Source organism: Xenopus tropicalis, chromosome 5, assembly GCF_000004195.4.
Source record: "Xenopus tropicalis strain Nigerian chromosome 5, UCB_Xtro_10.0, whole genome shotgun sequence".
Taxonomy (NCBI): Eukaryota; Metazoa; Chordata; class Amphibia; order Anura; family Pipidae; genus Xenopus; species Xenopus tropicalis.
In genome coordinates this window covers 44321009-44334742 of record NC_030681.2, presented here as the reverse complement: position 1 = coordinate 44334742, position 13734 = coordinate 44321009, and the positions used below count along the sequence as shown (strand labels likewise).

Sequence of the window (13734 nt, the reverse complement as noted above, 5' to 3'; positions counted from 1 at the left end):
GAGGGGGGTTGGGTCGTACCATTTTATTGGAGGGGGGTTTGGACCATACCATTTTTGGGGGGGTTGGGCCGTACCATTTTATTAGAGGAGGGGGGTTGGACCTTACCATTTTATTGGAGGAGGGGTTTGGACCATACCATTTTATTAGAGGGGGGGGTTGGGCCGTACCATTTTGTTGGTGGGGGGGTCAGGCCATCTCATTTTATTGGAGGGGGGTTAGACCATACCGATTTTTTGGAGAGGGGGTCGGACCATACCATTTTTTTGGAGAGGGGGTGGACCGTACCATTTTGTTGGAGCGGGGGTCGGGCCGTACCATTTTATTGGATGGGAGGGTCGGACCATAACAATTTTTTTGGAGGGGGGTTGGGTTGTACCATTTTATTGGAGGGGGGTTTGGACCATACCATTTTTGGGGGGGTTGGGCCGTACCATTTTATTAGAGGAGGGGGGTCGGACCGTACCATTTTATTGGAGGGGGGGGTTTGGACCATACCATTTTATTAGGGGGGGGGGTTGGGCCGTACCATTTTGTTGGGGGGGTCAGGCCGTCTCATTTTATTGGAGGGGGGTTGGACCATACCGATTTTTTTGGAGGGGGGGTTGGGCCATACCATTTTGTTAGAAGAGGGGTCAGGCCGTACCATTTTGTTGGAGGGGGGGTCAGGTCATCCCATTTTATTGGAGGGGGGGTCAGACCATACCATTTTTTGGAGAGGGGGTGGACCGTACCATTTTGTTAGAGCGGGGGTCAGGCCGTACCATTTTATTGGATGGGGGGTCGGACCATAACAATTTTTTTGAAGGGGGGTTGGGACGTACCATTTTATTGGAGGGGGAGGTCGAGCCATACCAATTTGTTTGAAGGGGGTCGGACTGTACCATTTATTGGAGGGGGGGTCGGACCGTACCATTTTGTTGGAGGGGGGGGGTCGGACCTTACAATTTTGTTGGAGGGGGGTTTGGACCATACCATTTTTGGGGGGGGGTTGGGCCATACCATTTTATTAGAGGGGGGTTGGGCTGTACCATTTTGTTGAAGCAGGGGTCGGGCCGTACCATTTTATTGGATGGGGAGTCAGACCATAAAATTATTTTGGAGGGGGGGTTGGGTCGTACCATTTTATTGGAGGGGGGGTCGGGCCATACCATTTTGTTTGAAGGGGGTCGGACTGTACCATTTTGTTGGAGGGGGGATTGGACCATACCATTTTGTTGGAGGGGGGGATTGGACCGTACCACTTTGTTGGAGGGTGGGGGTTGGGCCGTACTATTTTATTGGAGGGTGGGGGTTGGGCCGTACCATTTTATTGGAGGGGGGGTCAGACTGTACCGTTTTATTGGATGGGGGGGTTGGACGATAACTTGTTTTGGAGGGGGGGTTGGGTTATACCATTTTAATGGAGGGGGTTTGGGCCGTACCACTTTAGGGGGACAGGGGGTGATAATGATACAGTTTCATGACCCCATGTAACTAAAGATCGGACCGTACCATAGCACGGTAGCAGTTCACTGTCATTCACTTTACTTTCTCCTCCGAACTCACCCTGGCATCAAACTAATATATAGGTGGAATATGATTGGCTGTTGGTGGCTCTGCCTACTTTTTCAACTGTGGAAAGTTTGGGGACCCTGGGGTTAATACTGTGAGAATGGAAGCAGGTTGAATTTCCCCATTGAAAGTCAATAGGTAAAATTTGAATTGGCTGTTGGTGGCTCCACCCACTTTTTCTAACCTTGAACCGCAGTTACCTGGTGCCTAACTCTGCAAAGTTTTTGGACCCTGATGGTATTACTGTGAGAATGGTAGCAGGTTGAATTTAAATGGGTAAAATATGATTGGCTGTTCACAGCTCCACCCACTTTTTGACATTCAACAATCATCATATTTTCATTCAGGCTGACCCCATGACTATATGATTCAAATTTGGGGAGTGTAGCCTGAAAGCTGTAAGATTGGCAGCAGTTTCAATTTCCCCATAAAAGTCAATGGGTAAAATTTGATTGGCTGTTGTTGGCCCCTCCCACTTTGGGGGTCATCCAACAAATGTCACTGTTTCATTCGGGGTGACCCCATTATTATGTTATTAAAGTTTGGGAGTGTAGCTTCAAAGCTGTAAGTGTGGCAACTGTTTGAAAATCCTCCCTGTCAAAGTCAATGGAAAAATTGGGGTGTACTGAGCGGCGCCACAAAAAGACGGCGGGCGGGATCACATAGAAAAGCACAAGCAACCTGCTCCACTTTAGGGCGAAAAAGTGTGGAGAGTTTGGGTGTTGTACCCCTAAAACTGTAGGAGAAGTAGCGTTTAGAAAATGGGGGGCACTAAGAATAAGAAGAAGCGGAAGAATAAGCTGAAGTCGAAGAACTAGTAGGGCTTAAAGCCATAGGCACGTATTAACCCTATGGGTCCCTACACACCAATCATGAAGGCAAATAAAAATAAGAAATAAGCTCCTTGTTTTTATTAAGCATTTAAAGGGACAGTATACATGCTTATACTATTAAGTGCAATGAATTATTGCTATTTTTCAAATAACGTCGCAAAATCTGGCATTCTGGTCGCCATTTATTTTACACAGCTTTTTTTTTTTACCATTTTTTTCAGCAAATTCAGTTTTACACAGCATAATAAATAGACCCCTTGGTGCGTTCATTTATAGCAAATGTGTTTTTGGTGTATATTGTCCCTGTAAATAAGCATTTTTTGGATTTTAATTATATCAGTAGTAAAATACTGCTGAGAAAAAGCAAATGGGCTTAATTATTTTGGTTCCACCTTGCTATAGAAGACCTACCCTGTAATAGTACAGATGGATTACTACTACATATTACTACAAGTTATATTATAAGTTGTTATTATAACACCAGATATACTGTAGTAGTACAATGTTTTAAGTAAAAGTGATATGAACAAGGCTCCAGGCCTGATAAAATACACCCTAAAATACTTCAGCTTAATTTTAGCCAAGCTGGTAATTACAGGCTGTAGATTTATTCTGTATTGGACAAGTTATTTTGTTAAGAAATCACATTTTATTTTTGCTGTGCAAAGTTCTTTTGGTCTGGTATTGAATCTGTTTATACACAGCCAATGTACTGGCTAACAGATCATGCACAGAGATCATATTAGACTAGAGTTCCAAGGAGTGTTCCATAAGGCACAGTATTGAGGTCATTTGTTCTTAAATGACTTGGAGGAGAGCATTGAATTCCATGTATCTGTGTTTGGAAGGTTTAATTTATGAATAAAAGCTGTCCAAGTTTATATTGCTTAAACTGGAGCAGAAGCATTTAAAGCAGAAATGATCCTTTCCTTGAGATTTAAGAAAAGGAGGTTCCATTTAGCACCTTAAGGTGCTAAAAAGTTTTTGGTTTAGAGTGACTTGAATTGACTTGAGTTGAATTCTCTCCCTCAAACTATTCTACTGGAAGATACAAAAGAGAGTGCCAAGAAATGGTTGGATGCTTTTTTAGCAAGTGAGAAAGTATGAGCTAACAGTATGTAAAAAGTTGATCCAACTTACCTTTTGGAATCATGAAGGAAATTTAGAAATTAGACAAATGGTCTGACTTTGATGGATGTGTGCCTTTTTCCAACCTCATCTACAAAGTAACTATCTGACCCCAAGGATGCCGCCCCTGCTCTATATCTTTCTGATTTCCCTGTATAAGCAAGTGATATTATCAGCAAGTAGCCAGGCAGTTACTCCATTTAGGGGCAGTGTCTTGGGCAGCACCTTTGGAGACATAAAGTGTGAGAGATTCTCTATAAATTCAGACTAATTTATTAACCCTGTGCAGAGGATACATAATTTGTACCATAATTCTTTGTAGAGGCCTTTAATTTTATTGTTTTTCCACAATGTATTCAAATATAAATACCAAATCCAGTGGTCATAGTGATGTGTAGAGTAATATTTGATATGCCGTATGTTATGAAATAAGGAGAGGTTGTCAGATAATACAGCGGTTCTCAACCTGTGGGTCGGACGACCCTTTCACAGGGGCCATCGGAAAACACATATTTCTGATCATCTTAGGAATAATTTTATGGATGGGGGTCACCACAACATGAGGAACTGTATTAAAGGGTCGCGGCATTAGGAAGGTTGAGAACCACTGAGATAATACATATCATAACCAATGTTCCTGCTTTCTACAGCATCTGAGTCAGTGCACGTGGTCTCATTACCATCAACGAATTCTCAGAGGAAAAGCCAGCCAGTATATCGGGCAGCTGTTACAAAGCTTAAAATTCCAGGTATGTAAGCCTTTGATATTCCAGGTATGCATGCCCTTTGATATCCAGCCAGACAGTAGCACTAAAGCCACATGATGAGGCACGGGATGCTGGGAGTTCAACTGCACAAACACAAAAGATTTGAAAGAAAAGATCAGACGTGACAGAAACATGATTTTTGTTTTATTAAAGAATCTGCCTCAGATTTTATGTAATAATCAAAGAATACCAAAAATAATCTAAACAGGTGTTTTTCTTTTAGCAAATCTCCATGCTAGGAAGGCAACATGTGTTTTTACTTCTCTTTGATGGTTCATTGGTGGCCATATGCTCAGAGGAAATCAATAATGTAATTTATCATTTGAAAGAAAAAACATGGAAAATTATTTAATATAAACATGTCCACTCTCATAAAGGATTGGTCCATTTTATATTTCTCCAGCTATTTCTATATCTCTGCACTGTTAGGCAACCCCACATGTAGCTATTTTGACTTATTGGAACTTTATATTACAGTAGGGTTAATTCATGCACATCTTGAAAAGCATATTAAAACTAAAACTTTTATATTAGCCCATTAAAATGTACTACAAAGAATTATACAGGTGTTGTCTCATTTATTGGTATGCGGTGGGGGCTACCTGCAGGGCTGTTCTAAAATATACACCACATGACAACAAGAACACTAGGGAGGCCTAGTTGTGCCACCTTTAATTGGGAACTGCCATGAAACACAGGCCCTTGCCATACAACCATTCTGTGAACTTTCCTGTCTTTTCCTAAATGCACAATATTATAGTAGAGTAAGTTTAATGAAAGAAAGGCAACGAGTGCATTGGTTAAAGTAGTTTTGCGTGCACAGTAAGTTAACAGCTGCCCTGCTCTTAGGATTATATCTTTGGCATTTGGGGTCACAGCAGGGGAGCTGAACTTTTATGAATTGCTGCCAACATACTCTGTTTGACTCCTTCAAAGAAAATATCTTTAATAGCCCCTTTGATGCTTCAGGAAATTGTTTGGTTCTTGTTGACATTTATGCAGAACATATTTGGCTTTTTCTGAACTCTGTATGTAAGAAGCAAGATGTCTGCCTCCGGACGACTGGCTTTTTCCCGTATAACGTGTTGATATGTTCAATTGCACAATCATGTTGTAATGACAATTTACCCAACCACAAGCATTTTTTATCTTGGTAATCCATTCTCTCAGTGCCAGAAACATAGTTATTTTGCAGACAGACATTTGCTCGCATAGAAATGATTTCTTCAGCTTTCTGGGGCATGTAAAAACTCAAAATGAAAATAAAATTAAAAAAGAGAAAACAACAAATTGCAAGGAAGAAACAAATAGTAATATGAAATCTGCTAGAAAAATTCAACCCATATTTAATACAAGTCTCCTAACAGAACTGCAACTCCTTACCTCCTCCACTTTAAGAGCTAGAGGGAACAGATGCTGATAAAAAGGTTACTATGCAAATTCTGGTTATAATTGGATCTGGAAGAATATTATAGCTAGTGGTTCTGACATTTAACTCAAAATGGAGATAATAATATAACTTAAAACACTAGTCATTTAGGATAGCCTTGCATCTTTGAAACTGGTGAATTGAATTCTGTGTGTTCTAGTGAGCATTATGGGACAAACAGTGTTACCAGAAAGTAAAAAAGGGCAATGCAAATAAAAATGTAGTAAAAATGTTGCAGATGATTTTTTTTTCCCAAGGGCCTACACTCTGAAAACAATTAGATCTAGATGGTGCTTTATATTCAGGCCCACTGGGACATGCTTTGGTACTCTGACAGACTTGTCTGGCTGTCACAGACTTTGAACAGGAAAAATCCTAAATGGTGGGATTGATGTTTGTTCCTTAAGGACTTAACGATGTCTAACAATAATGTTAAAATGCAATTTCAGAGGAAACCCATTTTGTGGAACTAAAAGATGTCAGCGTGAGAGTCATATCTTCTCAATCTGTGCTTGTTTCCTGGGTAGACCCCGACTATGAAAAGTCACCAAAGGTTGGCTCAAACAGGTAAGAATATATATCCTTTACAGACATAAAGGCTAAACAAAGGAAATGTATTTTTTACTTAAGTGGTATTGTATCTGCTTACTCTTGCCTTGGTTTTAATGCATTTTTAGTTCAATCGCATTCTAGAGAATATGGACACATAGGCCTTTTGCTAATTAAAATATAAATAACGGTTTATTAAAAGGGATGGGTATAGCAGCAACTGGAGCATTATTATATAGTATGATAACAGTTATCATAATTTGGCTTGATGTAACCTCTCAGAATATATTCTCCCAGCAGGATTCCTTATATCTTTCTAGTAGCACAAATATTATTGTGGGTTTTCTGATGGATTGGGAAATTAAACTGGAGGTTCATAGAAATGGTTAGTGGTGGGATTGTGCTGTTAATACTGGGCAAAGTATGCCAAGTCTGCTGTCGGTGGCTAATTCTGGGAAAGGGGAAACTATGGGACAGGAGCATGAGCTTTGTAGAGATGGTCAGATCTTGGACTGAAGGATAATCTATGGCAAGGGCATAGTCGGAGGGTGACTTTCTTGTTTGGGGAGATGGGCCATACATAGACTGACCTAATGGATTCGCTGCTGGTGTAAAAATGAAACTCCCAACTACCTCTTGCGATTCCCACTGACTTCCAAAATTGCGGGTGGGAGTGCTTATTTCACCCTAAAATGTTTAGGACATAAAGGGGCCAATTCACAAAAGGTCGAAAAAAACGAGTGTTATATTTAGCATGCGTTAAAAATATTATCACTTCTTATATTTGGAGTATTAACCATCGATTCACAAAAAGGACACTTGTCCGGACTGCTTCAAGATGTAAGAATCATGTGAAGAGCCTGGAAATCCTGACACAATACTCATGATATTCATCTTAGTTTCACACACGACTTGGATATTCAGAGAATTGTAATTTTTGCGATTCCGGAAAATATGCTCTTTGTCTAGTAGCGGATTAAATGCCGCATGCGTGCAATCTGTGGCACCTAAGACATTTGGGATGGCATTCACTCAATAAAACTCTCTTTTTGAAATGTTCCAGTCATTTCTATTAATGGGAAACTTTATATAATTCCCAGACACTGAATGTATTGCATCCTGGACCTGCCCAAGGCAACTTGAAAATGTGGGCTGTGACACTATAATATCGATCCCTCCAGCTTTATGAAAACTTCAGTTTCCAAAAAAATGAAGGGAGCACAGAAGTTTCACTATGCCAGGAACAGCATGGCTTCTGTGTGTTAGTGGCTGCAGATAAGGCTCCAGTGCCTCATACAGGCTATAGATTGCTGCTCTACTTTCCCTCTAGAGTTGATCTTTCCCTGAAAACTCGAGGATGCATCACTCTAGGACGATCACATACCTGATTCTCTTCTTTACAATCCAACAAAAATCCAACTGCAAACGTCATCTTGTCTTCACAAACGCTCACGAACCGCAATGTATTTTTAGTAACACACACTCCTAGTAGGTGTTAATATTAGCACAAATTATTGTAGTATTTAATGCTTTTAACGCAATGTCTGTGAATTATGTGTTAGTATAATTTCTATTAGAAAATTGCAATGCCTTATTTATAACGCTTTGCGACAATTGAGATCTTTGCGCATGCGAAGTAGTAACGCATGCAAAATTACTTTGATGAATCGTTACTTAATTAACAAACACTTTTTAAGGCATAAAACTATGCATTAAGTGTTAACAAACTTTTGTGAACCGGCCCCAAAGTTTTCAAACATGCACTTCTGTGATGTGTTCCCCATCAATTTGTGTTTGTGATCAGTTAGCTTAAATGTGTTTTAGTTTTATAGCAAGAAAGGCAGTGGGGTAGAGACATCCTAGGCATTTTATATACAGTGAAATGCAGTCTATATTTACAAAACCAGTGAGAAGCAGTGGGCACTGATGGCAGATATTCAGGCCCTGGCACTATAACACTGGCACTGATACACAACATTGGTTTGTTTCCCAGCTATACAGTCTCATGAGGGTTCCTGTAACTAACTAGAAATGAACAAAACAGTGACAAAAGTAAGAAAAAACAACAACAAATATATAAAAGCACAGTTAGCTTTTTCAGGTGGAAAGAGTTAATTTAGAACTGGAGCAAGTTGCCAGGTGACAGAAAAACTATTTAATTTCAGCTAGTAATTCAGCCTTTAGAACATGTGCAGTATAGTACCTTGTGTATAGTACCGGTGTATAGTACCTGTGTTTAGTGCCTGTGTATAGTACCTGTGTATAGTACCTGTGTATAGTGCCTGGGTATAGTACCTGTGCATAGTACCTGTGCATAGTACCTGTGTATAGTACCTGTGCATAGTACCTGCGTATAGCACCTGTGCATAGTACCTGTGTATAGTACCTGCATATAGCACCTGTGTATAGTGCCTGTGCATAGTACCTGTGCATAGTACCTGTGTATAGTACCTGTGTATAGTACCTGTGTATAGTGCCTGTGCATAGTACCTGTGTATAGTACCTGTGTATAGTACCTGTGTATAGTACCTGTGTATTGTACCTGTGTATTGTACCTGTGTATAGTACCTGTGCATAGTACCTGTGTATAGTACCTGTGTATAGTACCTATGCATAGTACATGTGCATAGTACCTGTGTATAGTACCTGTGTATTGTACCTGCGTATAGCACCTGCGTATAGTACCTGTGTATAGTACCTGTGTATAGTGCCTGTGTATAGTGCCTGTGTATAGTACCTGTGGGAGTGGGATGAAATCTGCAGCAAAAGTTGGTGAGGTTCTTAGGTAAAGTTTACACCCTGCAGATCCTTCTTATCAGTCTTCATTTCTGCACTGCCTACATCTGTGTCTTCATTGGTCAATTTTATTGGTCAATTTTACTGTCTGTCAATAGACAGACAGTGTTCTGACTGGAGAAGCCACAAGAAGAAAGATCCAATCAGCACAGCTGAATTCAACAGAACTGGAGCTTGCAGGAAGGAGGAATGCAAGATTTCCCCAATGTTAAATGTTCCAGTGATATTTTTTTTATTTTATATTTTAAGGTGCCAAGCAGGTTTGGGGAGGTTTACCCTCTCCTAGCCTTATTGAAAATCTGCCTATGGGCAAGGGGCTAACAAAGATGTGGGGTGGGCGTAATTATGAAAAATGGACAGGTGATGAGTGAATAGGGAGAAACCTAATGCAAATCAGGAACAGAGAAAACATTTTGCAAAGGAATCACATGTAAAATTGGGGATTCGTCCTGTAACCAGAATGGTGGCAGAAAAGGTAATGTGTACGTGTAGCTGGGCTGGCAATGCAACATTTTGATACTCATGGGCTAATATAGTTGCTTAAGGAAAATTGTGTAATTAGTAGTTATCATTGCTTCGGGGTATTTGATAGAGAGACACACAGTATCTTGAGGGGTTAACACTGCTTCTAGGAGTTGATAGAGTAAGACTGCTGTGAGAATGTGGTGTTAATAATGCTGTGGGTTTTAGTGTTGGTGCGAATCATGGTGCAGATCTGCTGCAGCAGGTATTAATCAGGGGAACAGCGTGTTTATTGGGTTAATCCTGCTGCAAGTGGCTCCTAAAAAGGGTATTCAAGGAACTTGCAGTAGAATGGTGGAATGATGAGCTTATAAAGATGGCTACTTGTGGAACTGTGTGTGTATGATAGTCCTGTTGTGCCACGTTAGCCAGGTATAAAAAGTACAGGGTTACACTTCATTACCCAGACCATGATTTTGCATACACAAAATTTGTATTGCTTAAAGAGGGCAATGTCATAGGCAGTTCCTTTTATCACGGTAAAGATGTTTGTGCAAATCCTAGACAGGATTTACACCAAGGAGCTGTCCAAATCATGAATGATTACACTTTTTGAAGCCATTTCCTTTACAGCAGTCAACTGTTGTACCAACAAAAAAATGACCCAGTCGTGTACAGACAACAATTTGGGTTGACAATGGTTAATCTGTCATGTCAATGTGTACAGACATATTGCAGCAGTAAGTAACATACTATACAGAAGTCCTGCATACAATACTGATAAGGTGAAGGATACTAATATGCCTTTCCTCATATTATTGGAATCTCTGCAACATTCCATAAGTGAATAACCGGTGTTTATCTTTTGGCTTCGGTTCTATTATTTTAGGTTACTTTATTCCATGAGCCTAGGGAAGTTGAAATGTTCACAGATGTTTATATGAAATTCCATTACTGTGAATGCAGACACAAATTATTTTTCAGTCCTTATTTTGAATGATATTTTGCCTTATAATTTCCCACCAAAAATGCCTTTTTAGATCTTTTTTAAAGATGCTTTGTTTCGTACAGACAGTACGCTGTGCGCTACAGAGAAAAAGGAGAATCTGCTCGATGGGATTACAAGCAAGTTAACACAAGGCGTGCATTGGTGGACAAATTAAATCCTGATGCTATGTATGAATTTTCTGTCCGTGTTTCTGTAGAAGGCACTGAGGGCCAATGGAGCTCTTCTGTTTTTCAAAGAACCCCTGAATCTGGTAAGGCTTTTCCCATATTTATATTTACATTATATATTTCTGTACAAAGCATAAGTGCTTTTGTTTCTCAAGGGGAATTTCTGCTGATATGAAGTCAACAAATACTAGAGCAGATGTGATCAGTCACACCGTATAGGGCAAGTTGAATATATAATATATAATAATATATAAAATAATAAATACAAAGAGAAAAAATACCACAAAAGTTTAACCTCTACAAACTTTTCCAGAAGAAGACAAACAGCAAGTTCACATGTGTAAAAAGTTGCTTTGCTACCCTAAAACTAGCAACTGGATTGTTATCTGGATAAATAAATTCCTCAAATCATAATTATATAGTTAATAGGATCAAATATCACTTAATATAATTGATCTTTGGACCAGGAACCAGCATTCTCCCTGGGACAGTAGCCACTTGCAAGAAAGGTGCTATGACATGTCTGTCTGCAGTGTGATTTCATACAGTGGAGTTACTATATCTAGTAAGGTAGTATAATCAGCCAATCATTATACACCACTTATCCAGTACCTACACCTCTCCAAAGGCCTCTGGTGCAATAGCCTACTTCATAACAAATAATACAAAAGTGTAACATTAAGATGATTCCCACCTTGGCCATAATAAATGCTTAACCTGATATTGCTGCTGTTGGGATTATTTACCATGGCTTTCTATAGAGGCATTCTATTGTTCTGTGTCATGTTCCAATAATCTTTATCAGCTCCTAAATGCATCATGTACAGTAAAGTAGCATAACTACATGTTCTAGCTGCCAAGAGAATGTGGCTTGAGTGTAGGATCTATTTTACTTAATTATTTGGGAGTATGGCTAGACAAAGCCAGTTCAACATAGCAAAAGATAAGAAGATTAAAATGGTTTTTCCCTTTATTCTTGATCTGGGAAATAGAAGTGGCTAGGGAGTGATTGTTTAATGAATAAACTCACCCATTATACTGTGTTGCATAGGTACTTTTCTGCTATGAAGAAGATTATTTATTATGTCCTATGTCCATTGTTTGCCGGTTCTGAATTCAGCAAATCTTTAATGATACCATTGTATTTGGCTTTCTTATTATTTTAGTGCTTTCAGAATGAAGCAATTACATGGGTTTTGCCGTTAAAGAGCTTGTTCACCTTTGAATCAACTTTTAGTATGATGTAAAGAGTGCTATTTTTATTTTTGGTTTTTGAATTATTTAATTTATTCAACCCTCTAGTTTGAAATTTCAGCAACTATCTGGTTGCTAGGGTCTAAATTACCCTAGCAACCAGGCAGTGGTTTGAATGAGAGGCAAGATATGAATAAGAGAGGGCCTGAATAGAAAGATAAGTAATAAAAAGTAACAATAGTGTTTTGAAAGCTGAAAAGAGTCAGAAGGCAAATAATACTATTTAAAAAAAAAAATTAAGGCCAGCTGAAAAATTGTTAAACAGGCCATTCTATAACATACTAAAAGTTTACTAGAAGGTGAACATCCACTTTAACTTTCAACATTTGAGTGATACATTGTATTAGTATTTTTAATATTTCTTTTCAAATTGTTTCCGGTGGGATGGCACACGCGGCAGCGCGATTTCGGGAAATCGCTGAAGTTGCCACGCGAGGCTTTTTCGCCAATTTCCCGAAATCGCGCCGCCGCATGTGCCATCCCACCGGCGACTTACACTTTCGTCGGTGGGATGGCAGGTGATGGCTACTCGGGGAGATTAGTCGCCCACGAACAGGGAGTTTTGTCGTGGGCGACTAATCTCCCCGTGTGCCAGAGCCCTTAAAGGAGAAGGAAAGCTACTGATGCAGTTTCTTTTCAATAGATTAACCACAATAGTGCAAGCTAGAACGCTATATTTATTCTGTAGAATGCTTTACCATACCTGAGTAAAGAGCCCTAGAAGCTCTCTCTGTATGTTTAAGATTGCAGCTGCTGTTTTAGTTCAGTCTTCATAGCTTCCTGCTGTAGCTCTAGCCCTTATACCTGAGATTACACATTCCGAAGGATGGGTGGAGTGAGTTTTATGAATTCTTATGGGAGGGGGGAGCAGGAGAGAGTTGTGCAAACTCTGGCCCTGGCAATAAAGGATTTTTCTGATGAGGAAGTCAGATACCTGAAGAACATGTTTACAAAAAAGGATAGAGGACTCTCTATGTGAGTGCTTACGGCTGTATTTACATAGACCTTTCTGATAAACCTTTAAAACTTTATCACAGATAAAGTTCTGTAAAGTTGCCTGTAGGAGGGAACTTTTTGTGAGATTTATCTCGGTCAACTAACTTACTCTGTGGGGCATCAGCCTTAGCCTTTCATTCTCATGTAAGCTTCTCATAACATTGTCTGTATTGTTTTTCTTTCTTTCAATAAAAGCTCCAACAAGTGCCCCAGACAACTTTGATGTGGACCCATTAAAGGGAAAAGGAACAGCTGTAATGGCAAAATGGGATGATCTTGATGATGCCAATGGCAAGATTAAAGGTAAAGCTATTAGTAAATTTTCAAACTGCATAAATTATGTTCCTTCCTTTTCATCATCCTCTCATACTCTGGAGGATATATCTATATAACATAGAAGAAAAACTGAACAAGATTTTTCTCCCCGAGCTGCTCAGATGCAACAATTTTAATGAAAGTTATTATTGCATTCCTAAGGATACTTCTTTTCAAGAGTAAACTTTTGTTTTTGTTCATGAGACAAAATTAATCTCAACTTCACTATTCTTGTTTCTGCAAACATGACTAATCAAGAAATGAAGTCATGGGAAAATGAGAAAGAAAGGCATTTCCCGCTAAATTAGCACAAGTAATTTATGGGTGGCGATTCTCATGTCAGCAAATTGGGTGGCATTTTTTGGGAAAATAGTTCCCTGCAGTAGCCCAGATGTAACTGCAGCAACAAATCAAAACAGTATTGGTAATTTGATCAGCACTGCATATACACGTTTGTGCAAACCACAAAATAGGACT

General features: G+C 39.5%; 1 protein-coding gene across 1 annotated transcript in view; it reads left to right on the top strand.

Annotated features, from left to right (window-relative positions):
• fndc1 (fibronectin type III domain containing 1) overlaps positions 1-13734 on the top strand; it is an 80828-nt gene that overhangs the window by 34315 nt on the left and 32779 nt on the right. The window contains exons 3-6 of the mRNA XM_031902567.1: positions 4164-4262; positions 6159-6276; positions 10588-10775; positions 13138-13245. Coding sequence (XP_031758427.1) covers positions 4164-4262; positions 6159-6276; positions 10588-10775; positions 13138-13245 — 513 coding nt within the window. The remainder of the gene's footprint in view (positions 1-4163; positions 4263-6158; positions 6277-10587; positions 10776-13137; positions 13246-13734) is intronic.